The sequence below is a fragment of the Spinacia oleracea genome, chromosome 2, assembly GCF_020520425.1.
Source record: "Spinacia oleracea cultivar Varoflay chromosome 2, BTI_SOV_V1, whole genome shotgun sequence".
Lineage (NCBI taxonomy): Eukaryota > Viridiplantae > Streptophyta > Magnoliopsida > Caryophyllales > Amaranthaceae > Spinacia > Spinacia oleracea.
This window is the reverse complement of record NC_079488.1, coordinates 57,372,103-57,395,286: the sequence shown is the minus strand read 5'-3', so window position 1 is coordinate 57,395,286 and position 23,184 is coordinate 57,372,103. Positions and strand designations below refer to the sequence as shown.

The 23,184-nt window shown below is 41.7% G+C and overlaps 1 protein-coding gene across 1 annotated transcript; it reads left to right on the top strand.

Moving 5' to 3' along the window:
• Positions 1–8,788: 8,788 nt before the first annotated feature.
• On the top strand, positions 8,789–9,592 carry LOC110775500 (uncharacterized). The gene has a single exon (XM_021980098.1). It carries the CDS (start codon positions 8,789–8,791, stop codon positions 9,590–9,592), a length of 804 nt encoding a protein of 267 aa, XP_021835790.1.
• The last annotated feature ends 13,592 nt before the right edge of the window (positions 9,593–23,184 follow it).

The window sequence follows — 23,184 nt, the reverse complement described above, 5'->3', positions numbered from 1 at the left end:
CACTACTTAAACACACTTAGGTATGGGAAATACTAACTAAACACACAAAAATAGAATAAAAAAAATCAAACTTACACTACTAAAGCGATAAAATACGGGTTGCCTCCCGCAAAGCGCTGGTTTATTTCTTGGTCCCGCTCGACCTTGTTACCTTGAATATGCAGTCTATGAGGCGGGGGGATTGAGGTGATGGACCTCAACCACTCCTACAGTAGCCCCATCATGATAAAACTTCAAACGTTGCCCGTTGACCTTGAATCATTCACCATTCTCATTCTCTACTTCAACAGACCCAAACTTGCTTACCATAGTCAAGGTGAACGGCCCAGACCACCTAGACTTAAGTTTTCCAGGAAATAACTTAAGCCTAGAGTTAAAAAGTAGAACCTTGTCGCCCACCGCGAACTCTCTATGCAAAATGTGATTGTCGTGCCACTTCTTGGTCTTTTCCTTGTAAATCCGGGCACTATCATAGGCTTGTAGTCGGAATTCATCGAGCTCACCCAATTGAAGTAACCGCTTCTCACCGGCTAGCTTTGCATCCATTTTGAGCTGTTTGATTGCCCAATAAGCCTTGTACTCCATTTCTACTGGTAAGTGACACGCTTTGCCATACACCAACCGATACGGGGAGGTACCAATAGGTGTCTTAAAGGCGGTCCTGTATGCCCATAGAGTATCATCTAGCTTATCGCTCCAATCCTTCCTAGACTTCGCCACCACCTTCTCAAGGATAGATTTGATCTCTCGGTTGGAGACCTCAACTTGACCACTCGTCTGAGGGTGGTAGGCTAGCCCAGTGTGGTGATAAACCCCATACTTGCGCAGGAGCGCATCCAGATGCTTCTCATGGAAGTGTGACCCTCCATCACTGATCAAAGCGCGCGGAACCCCAAATCTAGGAAAAATGATCTTCTTGAACAGGGAGATGACTGTCTTAGCATCGTTAGTAGGTGAGGCAACGGCTTCCACCCACTTTGACACATAATCTACAGCAACAAGGATATACAAGTTACCCTTGGATGATGGGAATGGTCCCATGTAATCAATTCCCCACACATCGAAAATCTCAACCTCAAGGATCCCGTTCTGTGGCATCTCATACCTCCTCGAAATAGTGCCGGCCCTCTGGCACGCATCACAAGCCATAATAAAAGCCTGTGCATCCTTGAACATAGTAGGCCAGTAAAAACCACATTGTGACAACTTAGCGTTTATTTTAGACGGTCCATGGTGACCACCATAAGGTGAAGAATGACATCTACTGATAACACCTTGAACTTCCCATTCTGGAATACAACGCTTGTACAACCCTTCGGCAGTCTCACGAAACAAATAAGGGTCGTCCCAAAAGTAAAACCAGACATCATGTAGGAATTTCTTCTTCTGTTGATATGAAAGATCGGCCGGAAGAATTCTCCCCACAATGTAGTTAGCAAAATCTGCGAACCGTGGTGACTGACTGGCAAGTGCAAGTAAATGATCATCCGGAAATGAATCATCAATCGGTGTAGATCCCTTACCATCGTCATACCTCAATCTAGACAAGTGATCTGCAACCACATTCTCAGCCCCTTTCTTGTCGCGGATCTCTAGATCGAACTCCTGTAGCAGTAGTATCCATCGAATAAGCCTAGGCTTGGCTTCCTTCTTAGAGAGCAGATACTTAAGGGCCGCATGGTCATTATAGACTATCACCTTGGATCCAATCAGATAGGTGCGGAATTTATCCAAGGTCTTACTTGCATAATAGATGGCATGTAAAACCTTCTCCTTTCTCTGACCCAGAACTGCCCCAACCGCATAATCACTCGCATCACACATTATCTCAAACGGGAGATCCCATTCGGGAGAACGAATGATGGGAGCCGAAATCAGTGCCTGTTTAATCCTGTCAAAGGCTTCAAGACAAGCATCAGTAAACACAAACGGGGCATCCTTGAGGAGGAGCTGGGTAAGTGGTTTAACAATTTTAGAAAAATCCTTGATAAAGCGGCGATAAAACCCCGCATGACCAAGAAAACTTCTAACACCCTTCACATTAACTGGAGGGGGTAATTGTTCAATCACTTGGAACTTAGCTCGATCCACCTGAATGCCCTTATCAGATATCAAATGTCCCAAAACCACCCCTTCAGTAACCATGAAATGACACTTTTCCCAGTTCAAGAGTAAATTACATTCTTCACATCTTTTCAAGACTTTAGTCAGATTTAGCAAGCAAGAATCAAAAGAAGTACCATAGACGCTAAAATCATTCATAAACACTTCCATGATAGACTCAATAAAATCAGAAAAGATACTCATCATGCAACGTTGGAAAGTAGCAGGTGCATTACACAGACCAAAAGGCATCCTACGATATGCAAAGGTACCATAGGGACAGGTGAAGGTGGTCTTTTCCTGGTCGTCTGGATGTATGGGGATTTGAAAGAAACCAGAATAACCATCCAGATAACAGAAAAACTTGTGACAGGCTAGCCTTTCTAACATTTGATCAATGAAGGGAAGGGGAAAATGGTCCTTTTTAGTAGCAACATTAAGACGCCTATAATCAATGCACATGCGCCAACCTGTGACTACCCTAGTTGGTATCAACTCATTTTTTTCATTTCTCACCACAGTTGTCCCCCCTTTCTTAGGCACTACCTGAACAGGACTCACCCACTTAGAATCAGACACAGCATACACAATACCCGCATCAAGCAATTTCATAACTTCAGCTTTTACAACATCTTGCATGATAGGGTTCAAACGACGCTGGGGTTGGATGCATGGTTTATGATTTTCATCTAGATGTATCCTATGCATACAAAAGTCAGGGCTAATACCCTTTAAATCATCAATACTGTACCCAATGGCCTTTTTGTGCCTTTTCAACACAATAAGAAGTTGGGATAACTGGTCTGCATCAAGTGTAGTACTGACGATCACAGGGCAAAGTTGTTCATTATCTAAAAACGCATATTTAAGGTTAGCAGGAAGAGGCTTAAGTTCGGGTTTCTTTACCTCTTTAACAAAACAAACCGGCCGAACTAACCTCTTCAATTTGGTGCTCTCCGGCTCAGATTCTCCACCATTAAGAGCAAATTCCAGAGCATCCACTTCAGCACTCCAAGAACTGCTATCACCTGCAGAAGACTCACAACAAAGCACTGCCTCCAAAGGGTCTCTTTCGAGAACTTGGGAGACGTTATCACGAGTAATAAAATCAACTACATCTATGCGATAGCATTGTTCCTCCTCTAGCATGGGACTTTTTAAGGCACTATTCAGATTAAAAGTCACCTTATCATCCCCAATAGACAATGTCAATTTCCCACTTTTAACGTCAATTACCGCCCCCGCCGTGTGAAGGAAGGGTCTACCTACGATTATGGGAATTTGAGAATCCTCCTGCATGTCTAATACTACAAAGTCTACAGGTATATAGAATTTACCTACTCTAACAGGGACGTCCTCTAAAACACCTAAGGGGTATTTGACAGAACGGTCGGCCATTTGTAGAGTGATATTGGTAACCTTAAGCTCACCCATATTCAGTTTAGTACAGACAGACAAAGGCATGACAGACACACTAGCACCTAGATCACATAAAGCTTTATCAATAAATACGGTGCCAATGTTACATGGGATGGAAAAACTCCCGGGGTCTTTAAGTTTAGGTGGAGTGGAAAAATCCGCCCGATCGGGCGGTTTGCGAACTCTCCACATGGGCTTCTTGATGACCGCCCGATCCGGATCGGGCGAGCTGCGCCCGATCGGGCGCGCGTTGATGAATCCAGATTGCTTATAATTCCGCCCGATGGTTGCATTTCTCCCTCAGCTTCCAGGGCGATTTGCAATCTTCAATGTAGCTCGCCCATATCACTGAGTCTAACTCCCGGGGCTCAACCATAAGCATCCAAGGCTCCCGAAAGTCGACGATGAAGGTCCCGAACTTCCTCGGGCTCATATAGTGGCCTAGATCAACGTGAAACGGGTCTAAAAAGACCAATTTCTCATATCAAACCTGAAACTCAAGGCACACTCAATAACACACATTAGTACTAGAAACGGCTCCTAAGAGCACGTTTGACACATAAAAGTACTAAGGGACGGGGGTAAAAACACTATATAAAACATGCATATCACTTGATGGGGTGGAAAGAACTATGACTTCGACGGAGGTCAATGAGCTTTTTGGATGGCCATGTGATGGGACCATCGTTCCTACGGAGTTCGAGTCATTCGACGGAGACAAGAATGGGCATCAATTCTTTTCAAAAGCCTTTTGGAAGGAGGTGACGGGTCGGGATGATTGGAGAGTTGGTCTTTCAAAGGCCTTCTCCTTTGTGAACCCGGCTATTCGTCTTTGGCATCGGATCATGACACAGGTGCTTTATGCAAGGAAAGATCTGGGTAATCTCACAACCAAAGACTTCAAGATGCTATGGTGGTTTGTGCATGGTGACAAGGACAAAATGGGTCAACTTGACTTTGGGAAGTTCCTCATTGATGCGTTCATTCGAGAGCGCCGAAAGAAGAAGGAACGCATCACTATAGGGAGTTTTGTCACTCTCTTTGCCGAGCATGTCGGAGTCCCCTTGTCTTCTTTTGCAACTTTGAAAAACATGGCTCCCCTTACTCATAAAAGGTTGGAAAAATTTGACTGGTTATCGGCATGTGGAACTAGCACATATATGTGGTATATAAAAGGGGCAACGGAGGGCGCATGCAAGGTCCCTTATTCACTCCTCCCTAATCCCGCTACACGGTTGAGTTTGCCTAATGCTTTGTTGTTCACCCCTATTACCAACAAAACGGCCACTATGCAAGCAAGCGTCGATCTCCGACAACATGATACCACTACTTCGGCGCATGAGCCCTCATATCCACCTGAGGTGCATGATCTTGCGACCCCGAGCTCTGCCCCAGTCACCATGGAAGCGTTCCGAACGCTCCTAGATTGCTTTACTCAGTTCTCCAAGGATATCAAGGCTAACTTTGATGGCCTTGACAAGAAGGTTGAGGCAATGGGCATGGAGATTGGCTCTTTGCGTCGTCAGTTTGAAGCTTCTGGCCACACCGCTTCTACTGTCGACAGTCCTACCGAGTCTTACTCGGCCGACGAGGCTCATCACGAGTGAGCACTTTCCATCTCTCTCCCTTGTTTGAGTTATATTGTTGATATTTTCACAGTGAGGGCACTGTGTTTTGTTTAGCTTGGGGGAGGGATATCTATCTTTATTGCTTTCTAGTATAGTTTTATTGTTTTGTTTAGGTGTTGTACGCTTTGTACCGTCCATTAGGGGTGGGAGTTTACGTGCAACGAAAAAAATGTACTGTTTTCCTAGTGTTATTGTTCAATTTAGTTGCATTCTTACTTGCATTCATATGTCTGTATACCCTGCATTGTGCAATTGACTTTCAAACTATGTTCGGGCTTTATTTGACTCTCTTGAGCTTCTTTTGAACTTAGTTATGATTCTGAAATTCAGTCGGTCATGCTATACATTGATAACTGCTTGGCATTGTGTGAACCAATTGAACGGTATGCGGTAAGATGTTGGTCTCGTGTCAAGAATAGCTAGCCAATTATCCTATAGGTCACCTTACTATGTGTTTGTGTGATTGATGTGACTTGTTATCGTATGATTTTGGCTTGAGATTCATTAGTAGTTTAGTTGCAACTCACGCATGCCGCGTATGACAGAGGCCATTCTCTTAGGAAGCCTTCAGACGAATTTAGAAACATCAGTTCCTGCCTTTCATACCCATGTTGTAGCCTTGTCTGTTTATTGTTTTAACTCCACAAAATTGAGCCCTATTAGCCCCGTTGGTTACTTGTCCCGAGCCTAGCTTGGGGGAGCTTCGGTGTTCGTAATGGTTTCATTGATGTTGATTGATTGGCACACTAAGCCAATAGTTCGTGGTTCGAGGCTATGTTTGGATTTGTGGTTCGGAAATGGTGTATATTATTGTTGGCACCCAAGCTTGTAACAGTTAGCATTAGATTTATTTATGTACTTTCGATTTCATTATCTAGTTTCATTTTCATACCAAAATAAAAAGAAAAAAAAAATTCCTGAAAAAAAAAATAGAAAAAAAAAAAGAGAAAAAAAAATCAAAGAAAAATCAAAAAAATATGTTTTTCGTTTTTGTATGTAGTCTGAAAGTTGGGAAAGGGGAGTGAAGAAAGATCATTGACATTATATTATGTTTTTCCCTTGGTTATAACTTGGTTGATTGTTCGGGTTTCATGGTTCGATGGAGTTGGATTTGCGGCATTATCACGCCGACGCATATAGTTCACATTTGCTCCCCAAGTTGGACCTTACTCTCACTTTTTCCCAAATTATACCCTACCCTTCCTTTTCACCTAGCCCCATTACAAGCTTATTATAAAGACCTCTTGATCGGCATGTTTGTTTTGTGATTGAATGAAAATCGTTTCTTGTTATTGTCATCTTACCCCATGTTGCATCATATATTTATATTCTACAAGGTATGCGGCGACGACTAGCTTTATTGAGAATAGTTTGTGGCTAAGCTTGGTTGTTTCGATTGTGGATCACGATGCTTTGTGGTTCTATTTGTATCCGAGCTAGATTTCTGTCTCAATAACTTTGTTTGATTGTTTGCTCGAGAGTTGGGTTGGTCTTACCATGGTTTTGTGAAAGTCATGTGCGTCTTGTTTCTCTATCTTTGGTTTAGTGTTGCTTGGGGACAAGCAACAGTCTAGCTTGGGGGAATTTGATGAGTCATATTTGAATAGGGTATTTTAGGCGCATTTAGGTTGCATTATTAGGCATTTATATCATTTTAGTTACATTTAGGATCACATTTGCATAAGTTATCGTTGTCGTACTCTATTACGCCCCGTTTGTGTTTTCTTAATGTTTCAGGTGATTTTACGGTCATTTGGATGCTTTCGGAGTGTTATGAGTTGATTTGGATGATGAACGGATGGAATGTTGACTCGAGGATCATTGCATATCTCTAGGGATAATTTTGAGTCAATAACGAAGCTAAACGCTATTTTTCTAAGCATCAAAATGGACGAGCGTTCACTCTTTTGATGATATCTCAAGTTCTACATGTCGGAATGAGGCGATGTTTATTGTCCTAGAAAGTAGACTTCAAGAGCTTTCCAACGACAGGTCACATGTCCTTATAGGCATTGTAGAACAAGAGTTATGACATAAACAAGATGGCTCGACTATCCGATTCGCCCGAAGCCCAAAACGATGGCCCAATCTTCCCCTTGGGCGCGAAAACCAGCGACCCACCAGCGGGCCCGCTGGTTTCTCCGCCCAGCTGCTTCCACGCGGGTTCGTTGCGTCGTTTCTCGTGATCGTTCAATTAAATGATAACTTATGTAATTATTATTATTTTTCCTTTTTTGTTTAGAATTTAGGAAACACTAAAATACCTCAAGGGAATTAATGTATTCCCTTATGCCTTTTTTATTTTTTACGTTTTCAATTCCTGATAACGCTTTTCACGTTAGTTTTGTTTTTCTTCCCTTTTCCATTGTTGAACCCTAGCTTTTCAATTTTCAATTCATCAATCTAGAGGTAATTCAAGAATCATTTTTTTTGCTTTAATTTATTATTATTGTTTTCGTTCCTTAGTTTAATTTTTCCTTTGATTATGAAATTCATGTTTATTATTTCTATCATGTTTGTTAATTCAATTATGAGCGAGTAGTCGTATTCTAGGGCTAAGTAAGGGAAGCCATGTTTATACCATGATTATTATGCATAAAGTTAGTTAATTTATAGATTATTGCTTGAGTATTCTGATTGATTTGTTTTAATTGTTGATTCATGTTATCGGCCAATTTCATGAATTGATTATCTAGCTAATAGAAATTAGAATCGAAAGATCGTATTTTTAGAGGCTTAGTACAATTGGCAATTCTGATTATGTTAGCGACCGTACTCCATATGTTGAATTGAAAGTGTTAAGACCCGACCGTAGGATTAACATGTACTTTAATTACTCGGCTTAGTTTATTCATTTCTGGATTGATTTGTGTTCTTGGATTGGTATAAGCATGGTGAACCGAATAGACGCCCTAGACCTTTTAATTCATTGATAATTTCACATTTACATTATTGCTTTAGCTTCATTAGTTAATAATATCCAAAATCAACTTTCGTTATTGAAATAGTTCGTATAATTGGGCAAAAACTAATAGAACTTGTCTCCCTGTGGGATCGACCCGTATTTGTTAAGTATCTGCTAACAACAGACACCGTGCACTTGCGGTATCACTTTTTAATTCATCTGTGGGCTTTACTAATTGGGCTAGCATTAGAATTTGGGTTTTCGTGTTTGAGTCAAAATCGAATAGGATTGTTTTTCCGAATTCAACGAGTTTTCCTAATTCAAATTCTTTTCAACATAAAATTCTAAAATTATTCTTGATTGCACAAACCGTTAAAATATTTAGAATATATTTAAATAAAATTAAATATACATTAAATATATAATAAAATTCAAAAATCGTTAAATATTTAGAACGTACTTAAAATAAAATAAATATACGTTAATTATATATTTATTACTTAAAATTCATAAATTCTATTTAAATATAAATAATATACGTTAAAATATATTAATAAAATTTATAAATTTACGGGGGATAACATCTACTTACCACGTCCCCTTCACTCCTGAACCTACGTACCAAAGGTGGTATGTACCAAGAGATCGAGAAGATGCTGATATATGGTTATATAACGACTACTTTAGTCCCCGACCATTGTACACAGACGATATATTTCGCCGACGATTTCGCATGCGTAAAAATGTGTTCACACGCATTGTGAACCAGCTAAGAGAAAGTAATGTTTACTTTCAACAAAGGCCAGATGCCACCGGAAGACTAGGTGCATCCTCCCTCCAAAAATGCACTGCAGCAATTCGAATGTTAGCATACGGTACATCAGCCGATGCAGTTGACGAATATGTTAAACTCGCGTCAAGTACTGCAAGGGAATGTCTCTCTCACTTTGTTGAAGGGGTCGTCTCTGAATTTGGACCGGAGTACTTGAGGAGGGCGAATACTACGGATATTGAGCGACTCCTCCGGAAAAGTCATATTCGTGGATTTCCTGGCATGATGGGAAGCATTGATTGCATGCACTGGGAGTGGAAAAATTATCCACATGCATGGAAAGGAATGTATCAAGGGAGAAGTAAAACAACGAGTATAATTTTAGAGGCTATTGCTTCACAAGACTTGTGGATATGGCATGCTTTCTTTGGTACACCAGGTTCTTGTAATGATATAAATGTCTTCCAGCGGTCGCCGGTGTTCTCTGATATTTGTGAGGGTAGAGCTCCAGATGTTAGCTTCAATGTCAACGGAAATACATACAATATGGGATGTTATCTTACCGACGGTATCTATCCAAAATGGGCAACATTTATCCCAGCAATCAAACATCCACAAACCGGTAAGCACAAATTATTTACCAAGAAGCAAGAGAGTTACAGAAAGGACGTTGAACGTGCCTTTGGAGTGTTACAAGCTCGATTTGCAATAATACGTCAACCAGGTCTAGCTTGGTCGACTGAAATTTTATCATGCACAATATGATTGTCGAAGATGAGCGAGATGGATATTTGCATTACGATGCATCGGAATTTATCAATGATCAACCTCATGGCGAACAGAAATGGCGAACAGAACTAAAAATGACTTGGTTGAGCATATATGGGCTCGTTTCGGCAACGAATGAAAAGATTAAGAAGACCAAAGTCGTTGTTAATGTAGATTGTATTTTAAATGTTTATGCATTTCGTTGTTTTATAAATTATGTGATCTAAATTTTATGTTATTTTAATTTTCATTTCGAATTCAAAATAAATAAATTAAATAGCTTACATAATAAAATGCTTTAATTAAAAAATAATAATTAACGATGTCATTAGTTTTATTAATTAATTATGTAAGCTCAATAACTAAAAATAATTAGTAATACATAAGAGAGAGAATAAATGGTGGGGTATTGATAAAATTAGGAGAGAGAGTGGTGGGCAACCTCACCATTGTAGAAAAATAAATGAGGTGACTCATAATAGTGACTCAAGATAGTGGAAAATGATGTGGATGATGATGTGGAAGAGAGATAAGATCATGTATGATTGTGAGTAAGTAGGGTATAGTGACTTACCACTACTCATGCTCTTATTAACACCCTACAAATACACAAAAACATCTTACTCCCTTCGTATTTTTTTAGGAGTCACACTTATTATTTTTTGTTCGTATTTTATTAGGATCACTTCCATTTTCAAATAACCTTTTTACCACCCCTACAATAAACTCCCCTAAAATTCTCCCTCCGTATATTTTTTGGTAGGAGTCACACTTATCATTTTCGGTCGTACTTTTAGGAGCCACACTTTCATTTTTTTTTTGTAACTTTTCTATCCTACCTTCTAATTATTTAACATATCTAATTTCCTCTAGGGACCACCACCACAATAAACTCTTTCCCTGCTTTAATTAAAACAAAAGGTCTTGCGCGCACAAGGTGTACAATAAGTTTATTGTACACCAAGATAACTTTACTCATTTTTCTGTAACTTTAACCTAGTTTTGATTAACTTTTATATTAGTAAAAAGAAAGTTGATAGATAAACATTTTAAAGGGTTAAATGATTAATTTTATACATTATTAGTGATTTTGAAGAAATAAGTTTTATTAAAATTAAAAAAAAATTCACTAAAATATAGATAACTTTTACATATATAAGCTTAACTTTTAAGCATTTTGAGTTAACTTTTATTCCGGTGTACAATATTTATTGTACAACCCTTGTAAATAAGAATTTGTGTAATTAAAATAAGTTTTCCATCACCTTTCCATTTGTTTATTATTTTGTCGTCCACTTTTATTTTATCATTTTTATTCGAATTAACACTCTTTCCTTAGTACGCGTGTCAATCAACATGTGATCCTAATAAAATAGGGAGGGGTATGTACAAATAATAAGTGATCCGTTACTATGACGGTAGAGAAAGAAGGGTAGTCCGGTATATAAATATAAGATGGACGTTTGATATCGTAAGTGAGTCCGAGGAGGTTTCAAGAGCTGAAAGGCGAAAAGACAGCAGTTGTAAGGAAACAAACGCAGATAGTGACAACCTTTTGAAGTTGCTTCAGATAGCAAAACTAAGGCCAGTCGCCGGTGACTCTCTCTCTCTTCTCTTCTCTTTTCATCTTTCAAATTTCACGTTTCCCTATCCCCAATAACACCTGCTATGGAGGTTTTTCTTTACCCTGGTTTACATTTTAAACACTTCATTTTTTTCTTCTTTATAATAAAGACCATCTGCATTTTCTATCTTCGATACATTCTTTTTCTTACAATTTTTTTTCTTTTGCAAATCGTCTTCTATTTCGGGATATTATTTCCATTTTAGGAAAAAGTTACAGAGTTATACTTCCGGCCTTACTGGTAAGAGCTACAATTCCATTTTTGTTAACTTTTACATCCCACTCCCCAATTGTTAATCGAAAATGATAAAGGTCGCAACATGCGACTTTTAAGATGTGTCATAATGATGACATGGCATGTTTACGTGTCATGATTTAAATTGGAAACTGAAATATTTTACTTATATATAACCAATTATATATGTACAAAAAAGTTGGGAAAATCTTAATATTCTAATTTATTTCCTTTTTTATATCGACTACCTTATTTACATATTTTCATAGTAAAAATATTGCATTGGTAGAAAAATATTCGGATGACGCATAGCCTACGTGGCGCCTATATGTATCACTTAAACTGCGACACATAAGATTGCGACAATTAAATGTTATCGCAACTTGCGACCTTTATCATCACCCATTGTTAATTGCTACCTTGCTTTTGCAATACATGCATTATTTTTCATTTAGACATTATTTATTAATTAACTTTGATAATTTTTTCTACCATTATGTAAGAAAAAATATATTCAAGTGAAATGTTGTTCAATTCGTTTCAATGTGACGATTTCAAATATCAACTTTTTCTAATATTTACTTAACAACAAGAAATATTAATGTCTAAAGAAACATGTTGTAATAGATGCAAAAAGAAATGTTGCATGGATTATGGAACAAAGTTAATATTTTTTACTTTCTTGGGATCATGCTTAAATCATACTTCATTCGTTCATTTTTACTCGCAACGTTTGTTACTTTTACGCATGTCAATGCACAACTTTGATCACTAATATCTTTAATCCTCTTTAAGCAAAAATTATAAAAAAGTTAATATTTTAAAAATAAACATGAAGATGAATTTAACAAGATCTCAAATGATTATGTTTTATCTTATGTATAAATCACCAACAATGATCAAAGTATAATATGTGAATAGGGTAGAAATCACAAACGTTGCGAGTATTAAAAATCGAAGGAAGTATATAATTCTATTTTTGGTAATTTTACAGCCACATGTTTTTTTATATTTACCCCACTTGACTCCTGAAAAAATATGGGTTGAGTATGCGTGTGACTAACATTAACATACTTGTGTACTTTTCTTTTCAAAGCAAAATTCTTCTGCGATGCAAGAGGTGAATGCGTTAATACTTTATTGTAAATATTTGATAGCGGATGAATAATGTATTATGAGGGACAATAAGGTGAGTATATGTGAGTACCACGAGAAAGAGAGGGAAATAATAAACAATGGGGAATTGGGTCTTTGGGTATAATATTTTATGTGCACGAGGAGAGGAGAGAAATAAAGCATGAACAATTGGAAAAGTTAATATTTAAGGTATGTGGCAAACTTAAATGGACACCTGAGGAAAAATACAGGCAATCATATAGGGAGGGAGGGAGGGAGGATGTCAAGTAATGCTACTGTGTGTGAGATTTAAAGGTACTGAACGAGTTTTGAATTTTGCCAGTTATCCTTTTTTGTTTGTTGGATTCTTCCGTAATTACTAGATCTGCTTGTGGTTTTTATAAGATTTCTTACATGAATCCGAGAATAAGGTGCAATCTTACATAAAAAGATTCACATTCATATGGTAAACATATGAACAGAGAAATGTGAGGGCCTTGAAGGGTGCGCTTACAACTAGTTTCACACTGGTGCATAATAGATGGGTGCATGATACATGCTTCGTGGCTGTTATCTTTTCATGGAAATGGAAATGGAAATGGAAATAACCAGTTTGTGATCAGATTCCTTATATCATGTCACCATTAATTTTGCAATTCATGTCACCATCAAGGTTCTTGCCTCTTTGTTAATTAGTATTGTAATAATTGATAAGTTTGCTACGATAAATCTATAATGTCTCCATTAACATGCTATCTTGATCAGTTTGCTACTATAATGCATGTATTATATCGTGCCATGTTTTGTTCAAGACTGAATGTTGTAAAGAAGCCAAGAGGGGACAGTGAAGTAGCACATAGGAGTTGGTTCAAAACTCAAAAGAAAAAGATTTTAATTTGGAGGTGCAATATGTTCCATCACTAAATCAGAGCACCAATAATCTTAGTGCACCCCCATTACTTTTTCATTCATTTGTTATTTTTGCATCTTGTAAGGAATGTTTCTTACTCATTCATTCATCCTGTAGAGGATACAAGCTTTTAGCTTCTAAGTTCAGAACCTGCTAAACTATCTAAGATGCATGCTTCAGACAGGAACATGCTTCTTATTCAAACAAACAGTTACAGCAACAATTACCTCTTGACCGTAACCAAACACAAAGCAAAGGAATAATCTCTAAGAGGAAAACCTTTCTCTATCATGGGGAGAAGAGTAGTCGATATTTGGACCTTGAGGAATAATCCCATAAGGATTTATGGAAGGGTGGCTTCCATAATAATGCTTCTTGATGTCATTCATGTTCACTGTGCTGCTCATACCTGGAATTTGGAACATCTCTTTTGTGTAATTCAACAAGTTTGGGTACTCGCGCACCACTTTCTTGTTACATTTGAAGTGAACAGCATACACCTGTCAAGTGACACTGTCAACTAACCAAATTAAAACAAAAACATGAATTTGTAAACTTAAACAATGCCGATTATTCATGACTTCTGAAACATGGTTTTGGACAACTGAATTTTCTCAACAGTAAGATGTACTAGCACTTACTAAGCAGTCATTTTACCTCATCAAACCGAATTAGGGTTACAAATAAACGTATATCTGCTTCAGTCACTGAACTACCACATAAATATCGTTGTTTAGCAAGTATCTCTTCGCATTTGTCCAGTGCTTCATACAGTTTGTCAACAGCCTAATCATAAACAGGCATCATCAGAACTCTGCAGGACACAAGGTACTTGCAACAACAGAACAACCAAAACATATATAAATTCAAATTCAAACAAGTATTGACCTGATCATACGGTTCTTGCTTTGTGGAAAACCCACATCTGTAAACACCATTGTTGATTCTATCATATATCCATTCGTTAACTTGATCAATTTCAGTTTCTAAGTGATGAGGATAAAGGTCTAAATCCCCATTCTCTGCTATATCATTGAACTCAGAGTTTAACATGCGTATAATCTCAGAGCTTTCATTGCTCACAATTGTCTTAAGTTTCTTGTCCCACATAACCTGTAGAATAACAAACCAATTTGTAGATCAAACCACAGGGTAAAGAAAACCCATCATAACATTATCACAGTATGAATCAGTGATACATACAGGCACGGTAAATTTTCCAGAGTAATTAGTACTAGCAAGTTCGTAAAGGTCTCTGATAGTTTTTACTCCATTCAATGGATCAGGGTCAGCACCAGATTCTTCCGTATCAGTATGTGCATCACCTTCCTTTGTTCTTTCCCATTTGGGTTTGACCGACTGCAAGTGCAAGGAAATGATCGATCCATGTGTTAATTATACTAAGAATAGAACAATATATAGATGTCCATGCATGTGATGTTACCGTGAAACTTATTGCTTTATCAAGGCCTTTAATCTTGACGAAAGAAAGACATCTAGACGCCCAAGGACAAGCATAAGATATATATAGATGGTATCTTCCAGACTCGGGCAAAAATGTAGACCCTTGATCTCTTGAAATAAAATTACGGAATGTTGAAGGAGATCTGTTGAAAGCACCAGATTTTTCTGTCTCATCAACTGCATGGTACACTAAAATTGCAAAATAGGAAACAGTTTAGTAGTAGTGTTTTCTGACATTTGATAAGTATATGTGAAGTGCAATATATGTAAAGAGAGACTGAAAGTATATGTGAAGAAACATGGACGTTTAAGTTCTGGAATAAGAAGAGATAGATGGAAAGTTGACTATTCTCTACTCAGCAGTCAGCAGTCAGCAGTCAGCAGTCAGCAGTCAGCACCAAGTATGAAAAACATATACGAATACAGTTATTCAATACTAGTTGTTCCGGCGGCGGACTCGGAACAGGAAAAGGATGACTGACTCCCGACTGAGGTTGCTGACTGGATCCTGCACAGTGAAGCCGTTAACTAGCCTCGGGGGTGATCCGAGAATTACCCCTCCGATGCTTAAGTCAGATTATGCTGATAGCTCTGTAATAAATGCTCATAAGAATGATTGGATTGGAATTGCCTACCTTTGGCATTGATGGGGGTCCGTATATATAGACGGGTTATTTGTACGGAGGACCCGGGTTATTACCCGTTGGTTCCGGATCCTCCCTTTCGGCTCTGATAGGCAGATGATGTCAGAGAACTGCCGACTGGGTTTGTAAACCCTGGATGCCGACTGCACCTTTGGTGCTTCTTGTGAGTATATGTCTATGTTACAGCTGTTATGGGTTGTCCTACCGGCATACCGGTAGGGCTACCCGTACAACTAGCCCCCTCAGAGTGACTACAGCTGGTTTTTACGGTCTGTAGTTGCTCTGATAAAAAGAAAAAAGCGAAAGCTGGGGGTAAGCCCCCTATACAACTAGCCCCCTCGGGGACGATCAACACCCCACGGGTGTGATTGTTCTGTAGATGGTTGTTTTACAGTGCGGTTTTTAGCTCAATACTTGTTCTGATGTCACGACTAGCCCCCATTAGGACAAGGATTGATTGCTTTAAGTGGAAGGTTTTTTGTATGCCGGCTGCCCATGTTTGTGTTTGATTCTCTTGGCTGACTGTTATCCTTGATTTCTTTGAATGACTAGTCCCCTTGAGTTTCTAGGCTGACTAGCCCCCTTGACTTTATTAGGCTGACTAGCCCCCTTGACTTTATTAGGCTGACTAGCCCCCTTGACTTTTTAGGCTGACTAGCCCCCTTGACTTTTTAGGCTGACTAGCCCCCTTGACTTTTTAGGCTGACTAGCCCCCTTGACTGACACGTGGTGACGGTTCATTTTTCTTTATGCGCGTGGCGGGAGATTTTGAAAAGTGTTTTGGACACGTGTCGGCCATCCGGCAAGTGTGGGGAGTTGTGATATTTTCAACCGCCCAGATCTGCTTCTTGTCGTTTCAACTTCCTTTCGTTCTTTTAAATAACCGTTTCTTCTTTTTTTTCTTCATTTCCGCTCTTTCTTATTTTCCTTTGCCAATTTTCGCGCTGCCAATTTGCTCTCTTTCTCTCTCTTGTTTTTCCTCTTAATTTTTGTCCGTTTCTTCCTGCCGTACTTTTCCGTTGGGGTTTGGTTGTCTCTCTTGGTAAGTTTTGAACTTAGTCTGGTTTTTTTAGGTTGTCTGCTGTTTTGTTAAGGTTTGGCTGTCTGATTTTCTCGTGTTGTTCTTTCAGTTGGGTTGTTTGAGGGACTTTGCAGCTGTTTGAGAGTGAATTTCCAGAATTAGGTACGGTTTCTGGTCTTACTTTCTCTTTTTGTCGGGTGTTTATGTTCTTTGCTTGCATGCGTTTTGAGTGGGGGTAGCCAAAACATGACTGGTAGGGTTGGGGTTAGTAACGTGATAGATCTGTCAGACACAAGTAGCGATTCTGGTATAGAACTAAATATGGACGGGAATACGGCCGGTAGTAATGCTAAGAATGCTGGGTGGGGGGTAAAATCGAACACGCCACCTCCTTTTGCGGAGTTTATGGGTGGGAATCCTGTTACCGGCCCTTTTATACCCATGACTGCGGCTCAGTTTACTCGCTCACAACAGCTACATGGCCTGCGGGCACGAATGGAGAGAGAGCTTAGGCCGAATGAGCATAACGTGCCGGCTGGGGAGCCGATATTAGACGTAGATCCGATTTCGGTTAGGTACCATTTGCGGGATTATCGGGAATTTACTCAGCCTGGCGGCTCTGGTCTTGGGGAGTACGGTACTAACATCGGCAATATATATGTTTCTAGGGTCATGCCGTCAGACGCCGAACCGTCTACAAGTAATCGACGGGCCGGGAAGGATCCTGCCGTCCATGATGGGGGTGAGGTTGATGCCGCCGTTAGTGGTGATGTTCCTTCCACCCCTGGCGACTCCATACTGGAGTCTTCTGAGTCTGGGTCTCCCGGGCTAAGGGCGCCGCCCATTGCCGACTCTAATGAAGATGAGGAGGATGCTGCGATTTTGCAGCAAGTGTTTGAAGAAGAGGCCTTGGACGCCGATGTGAATTTCGAAGGTGAGGCTGCCGCGTTCTTGGTTCCGGCCCCTCCCCCTAATGATTCTGCTGCCCTCACCACTGAGATAGATAGTGACTTTGTAAAAGAGGCCGTTGCCAACCGGCATTCTGAGGTTGGTGGTCGCTTTTTGGGTTTACCTGAGGGCTACAAGTTGACTGTGCCGAAAGAAGAGCAAACGGTGGCCGACTGTCCCGTAGGTCATGTTGTTGTATACACGAAGATGTTCGACTATGGGTTGCGCTTTCCCTTGCACCCGTTCATTGAGAAGGTTCTGCGGGCCTGGAATGTCGGCCTCGTTCAATTATCGCCCATAGTTATTCGCAATCTGGTTGCGTACACTTGGTTATTTTCATTCAAACAGTGGCCCTTGACCCTCAACCTTTTCAAAAAACTGCACTGGCTGAAGCGTGATGGGAAAGATACCGGCTGGTGGACGATCTTTACCAAGAGTCAGCGTCAGACTGTGAGCCCCCGGCTCTCCAGCTGCAAGGACTGGAAGGACCACTTCTATTTCATGGCTGTTCCCGAGGATTACCCCCTTCGGCGTACATTCTACCAGCCTAAACCTAGGATGGAACAATTTGACCAAGCCGACCTTGGGCCCCGAGAGCAACGTGCGTACGACAGGCTGCTGGTTGACTATGTTGACGTTGGGCTGTCTAAGCCTAAAACCTTGCCGGCTTTTTGGCTTCCTCCTGCCGGTTATATTCTTAGTCCTGCCGCTTTGGGCGCAGTCGGTCTTGCACCTACACATCCCCTTGGTAAATGCAGTTGTTTGCCTGCACTCGTTATCTGCTGTATTTGTTTATATTTCTTGGATCTCTGTTGTGTCGTGTTGCGTTTGTTAAAAAAAATTTCTGACTTCCTCGTTCATTTATTTATTTATTTATATTATTTTTCTTAGGGCACCATCTTTTAAACAAGGCTTCACTCGGCCTTGACAAGAATTGGAGGGTTGCTGAACAGTGTCCGGCGGGTCCTGCTGAGAAATATTACACTGTTTCTACTTTCTGCGCGAAAGCTTGTCGTGGTCGGTCAGCCAGCTTTGTGACTCCTTCTGCCGTTGTGGACCGAGGTGTTGTTCCTCGCGTTGTTCGAACAAAGGTTCCGGCAGCTGACCAGGCTACATCCTCAGCCCAAGACGAAATGACTACTGGCAGGTTTGCTTCTCTTCCTACCGGTCGGGGGGGACATGCTACTCGGAAGAGGTCTTCCAGCCAGGCGAAGGCCAGTTCTCCCAAACGGTCAAAAAATGACGCTGCGAAGACAGCGCAGGAGAAGGTGAAAGACGTCTACGCCAGCGTCGACAAGCCCTTGCAGACATCTGGCGCTGGAAAGAAGATTGCTGAACAGCCTGCTCAGTCGGTTGAGATTTTGGATGCTGACCTTTTGTCCAAATTGAACCGGAAGCAGGTGTTGAGCGATTTGATTAGCGATCCGATCCATCCTGTGCCTGTGTCGAGGCATAGCCCTTCCATGAACCGGTCTGCCAGCTCGGCCTCTAAGTATGGGGTTATAGTTCGTTCTGGGGGGTTCATCGAGGACAAAACTGTTGTGCTATCTCCGGATATTCTTGCCGGTCTAGCCGCTGCTCCCGGTCATGCTGAAGAGCACTGGCAGCCGCAGAATGATGTTCTGAGGGGTGAGTCTATCCTTTTTGACCGTCCTAAAGACGGAGGTACACTGGGCTACCGGTCTCTGCGCCAAGTTGTTACACCCGCCGACGGTATGCCCCAGGAGATTGAGACGCCGGCTGCACAGTTGATGCATGACCTGTACTCGGTATTTTACTTCCCTCTTTGACTTGCTTGTTTTTTATACTTGCTTTTATTTTCGGCTCTGAGCGATTTTACTTTCCTCAGGTGACGCAATCTGCTACCGAGCTTGTGGAGTGCTATCGGAGCTATCAGCGTCGTTTAAAACGATCGCAAGCTGAGAAAGAGAAGCTTCAGACGGACCTTGCTGAATCGGTCAGGACTGAAGGTGACTGCCGGAAGGAGATTGCGAGACTTGAGCTGGATGTTATTGCCGCAGGCAATAGGAAGGCTGAACTAGAGCTTCTTCCAGCCAAGTTGACGGCCGAAGAGCAGAAGACGGCTGAGCTGCAGATCAAGCTGGATGCGGCGCTGCAGGCGGCCCAAGATGCTGAGAAAGCTGCTAAGGATCATGCCGTCAGACGCAGATGTCTGCTAAGGCCCAAGATGCAGATGTCTTTTTTGATTTTCTTTGCCTCCCTGATATCGGCCGGGAGAACTCCAGTCGTCTTGTACGCCCAGATATCGTCGTACCACTCTTTGTTTGCCGTGATGACCATTATTTCCTTTCCTTTTTCCTCCGTACTCCTTCTGTGCATGATTTCTATCATTACTGATCGACTGAGCTCGATTGTTTTCGAACTGGCCAGTTTTGCAAGGCTGTCTGCGGCAGTGTTCAACGCTCTGGGGACCAATTCGATGTCAAAAGCTTCTAATTTCGCTGTCAGCGTCTTCAGTTTTTCTTGATACCGCCGCATTGACGGCTCTTTTGTTTCATACTCTCCCGAAAACTGATTTGCCACCAACTGAGAATCCGTTGTCATTACTATCCTCTTGGCATCTGCCAACAAGCATAGTTGTACCCCTGCAATGGCTGCTTCATATTCTGCTTCGTTGTTCGAAGCTGCGAAAGTGAATCTGATTGCGTATTCGAACTTATCTCCTGTCGGAGAGATCATGACAACGCCGGCTCCCGCTCCCGACTGAGCGGCTGAACCGTCTACTGATACTTTCCAGGATTCTGCTTTGGTTTCCTCTTCTTGATAGGATGCTTCAACTACGAAGTCAGCCAAAGCTTGTGCTTTTATTGCATTGCGCGGGTGAAACTCAAGATCGTACTCCGACAGCTCTATTGCCCATCGCAACAGCCTGCCGGCTGTATCCATTTTTTGCAAAGCCTTCTCCAGTGGAAAGTTCGTCAGAATTTGTATGGTATGTGCGTCAAAATATGGTCTGAGCTTTCTGGCGGCTATCAGGACTGCATAGGCCACTTTCTCTATCAGCGAGTATCTTGCTTCTGCCGGATTCAAAATGTGGCTGACAAAGTATATCGGCTGCTGGACTTTGTCTTTTTCACTGATTAGTACGGCAGCAACGGTTTGGGCTGAAGCGGACACATATAATTGTAGCTTGTCGCCCTCTTCCGGCCTGGCTATCGTCGGTAAAGCACGAAGATGTTCTTTTACCTTCTCGAAGGCCCTTTCCTCGGTTTCCCCCCACCGGAATTTTCCGTTCTGCTTAAGAGTGTTAAAAAATGGAATCGACCTGTCGGCTGATTTGCTAACAAATCTTGTCAGAGCCGCCATTCTTCCTGTCAGCCTTTGTACATCTTTGATGCTTTTTGGTTGAGGCAGACTGAGTATCGCTTCTACCTTATCTGGGTTTGCGTCTATGCCTCTCTCGCTGACAAGGAAACCCAAGAATTTCCCCGATTTCACTCCGAACACACATTTCTTGGGGTTTAGTTTCATTTGGTAACGGCGCAGAGTTTCAAACGTTTCCCTGAGGTCATCTAAATGATCGGTCTCCAATTTGCTTTTCACTATGGAGTCGTCGACGTATACTTCAATGTTGCGGCCTTTTTGGTTTGCGAACACTCTGTCGACCAGTTTTTGGTACGTTGCCCAGCGTTCTTTAACCCAAACGGCATAGCCTTGTAACAGAATACTCCCCCCTCAGTGATGAATGCTGCTTTTTTCCTGTCGGCCTTTGCGAGGCTGACTTGGTGGTACCCGGAGAATGCGTCAAGGAAGCTGAGCAGCGCGTGGCCAGATGTGGAGTCGACTAGCCTGTCGATTCTTGGCAGTGGGTAGCAGTCTTTTGGGCATGCTCTATTAAGGTTTGTGAAATCTACGCACATTCTCCACGAGCTGTTTGACTTCTTAACCATTACGACGTTGGCCAACCACTCTGGGTAGTCGCATGGTTCAATAAATCCTGCTGCCAACAACTTTTCTACCTCTTCCTGTATTGCTTGATTTTTTTCTGTTGAGAAGTTTCTTTTCTTTTGCTTTACCGGCCTGACTGCTCTGTCGACATTCAGTCGGTGCTCGATTACCTCCGAGCTTATACCGGGCATTTCGTCTGCGGAAAATGCGAACACATCCGCATGTTCTCTCAACAGACCGATCATGTTTACCCGCAACTGGGGTCAATGTCGGTTCCTAATTTTACTGTTCTGCCAGTTTCTCCTTCTACCAGCTCGACTTCTTCTGACCTTCCTCCGGCCTCTACCCTAGGTAGAGAAGTCCCCTTTTCGATGCTTTCGATTGTGGGTGACTCCATTTTCTGCCTTTTCTCCTTCTTGGGCAAAAGAGATGACTCGCCCCCCAATCTTGGGGCTTGACCCTTTGCCGGTCTTTTCGTTGCTGCCTCTCTTGCTATATTCCTGGATGGGGTCAGTCGGCCTGGTGTTTTTAATGCCGTCAAGTAGCATGATCTTGCTGAATCTTGACTGCCTCGGATTCTTTCAGCCTTCTCAAAGTTAGACATGTATATCATAGTTAGATGGTATGTTGATACCACTGCTTGTGCATCGTGGATGAATGGCCGGCCCACTATTACGTTGTATGCAGCAGGCACTTTGATTACTAAGAAGTCTACCATTAGGTCCCTTGCGGCTCTACCTTCTCCAATCTGCACTGGTAGCCTGATGCTACCTTCCGGGAAGACTGTGGCTCCGGAGAATCCTATCACAGGATAGTTGACTCGTGTGAGTTCTTTCTCGTCTATTTTCAGCTGAACGAAGGCTTCCCAAAAGATAATGTTCGCTGAACTCCCTCCATCCACCAGTATTCGTTTCACTGGGAAGTTTGCTATTTCGAGGCCCAAAACCAGTGGATCGTCGTGAGGGTATATAATTCCGCGACAGTCGTCTGGGTGAATGAAATATTTGGCATGACTTGGGTTGCCGGCCATTTTATGGTGCTGTGGTAGTTTACCAGGTGGCGGTGTTCGCCCAGACTTCTGCCGGCTCCACTGATTGTTCCTCCATGGCACGGTCCTCCAGATATGACCCATACTGTCGGCCCCTTCTGGCCACTGTTTCTAGCCTCCCCATTCCGACTGGTTTCTGGTGCTTTCTGCTCTATTCGGAGCGGTGTTTGGGTGGATGGTAATCTGTTGTTTGTGTTATTGCTTTGCCAATTGCTATTCTGTTGGTTGTTGTTGTTCTGTCGGGCTTTATATTGTGTCAGATAGCCTCTCCTGATCATATCCTCGATGTTATCCTTCAAATCTCTGCAGTTTTCCGTATAGTGTCCACAGTCATCATGGAATGCGCAGTACTTCGACTGTGGTCGGGGTTTGTCGCTCATTGGTGGAGGCCTCTTCCAGTTTTCGTTCTTGTTGACATTGTAAATTGCGGCTCTTGGGGCGTTCAATGGAGTGTATTCATGGAATGTGGGGTATATGCTGGTTGATTGTTTCTGGTAATCCCTCCCTCTTGGGTCTTTCCTCTGTTCATCCTTTCTGAACCCCCTGTTCTGATTCTGCTGCGCCGGCTGAACCGGCCTTGGTGCGGCATTTCTGGTCTGTGCCGACTGATAGTGATTTGGGATTGTCATCAGCTCGTCGCTTTTGATGTATTCGTGGGCCTTTATCAGTG

What these genes read in the sequence shown, in the direction of transcription:
- LOC110775500 (XM_021980098.1), top strand. Translation starts at nt 8,789, where the DNA reads ATGCGTAAAAATGTGTTCACACGCATTGTGAACCAGCTAAGAGAAAGT.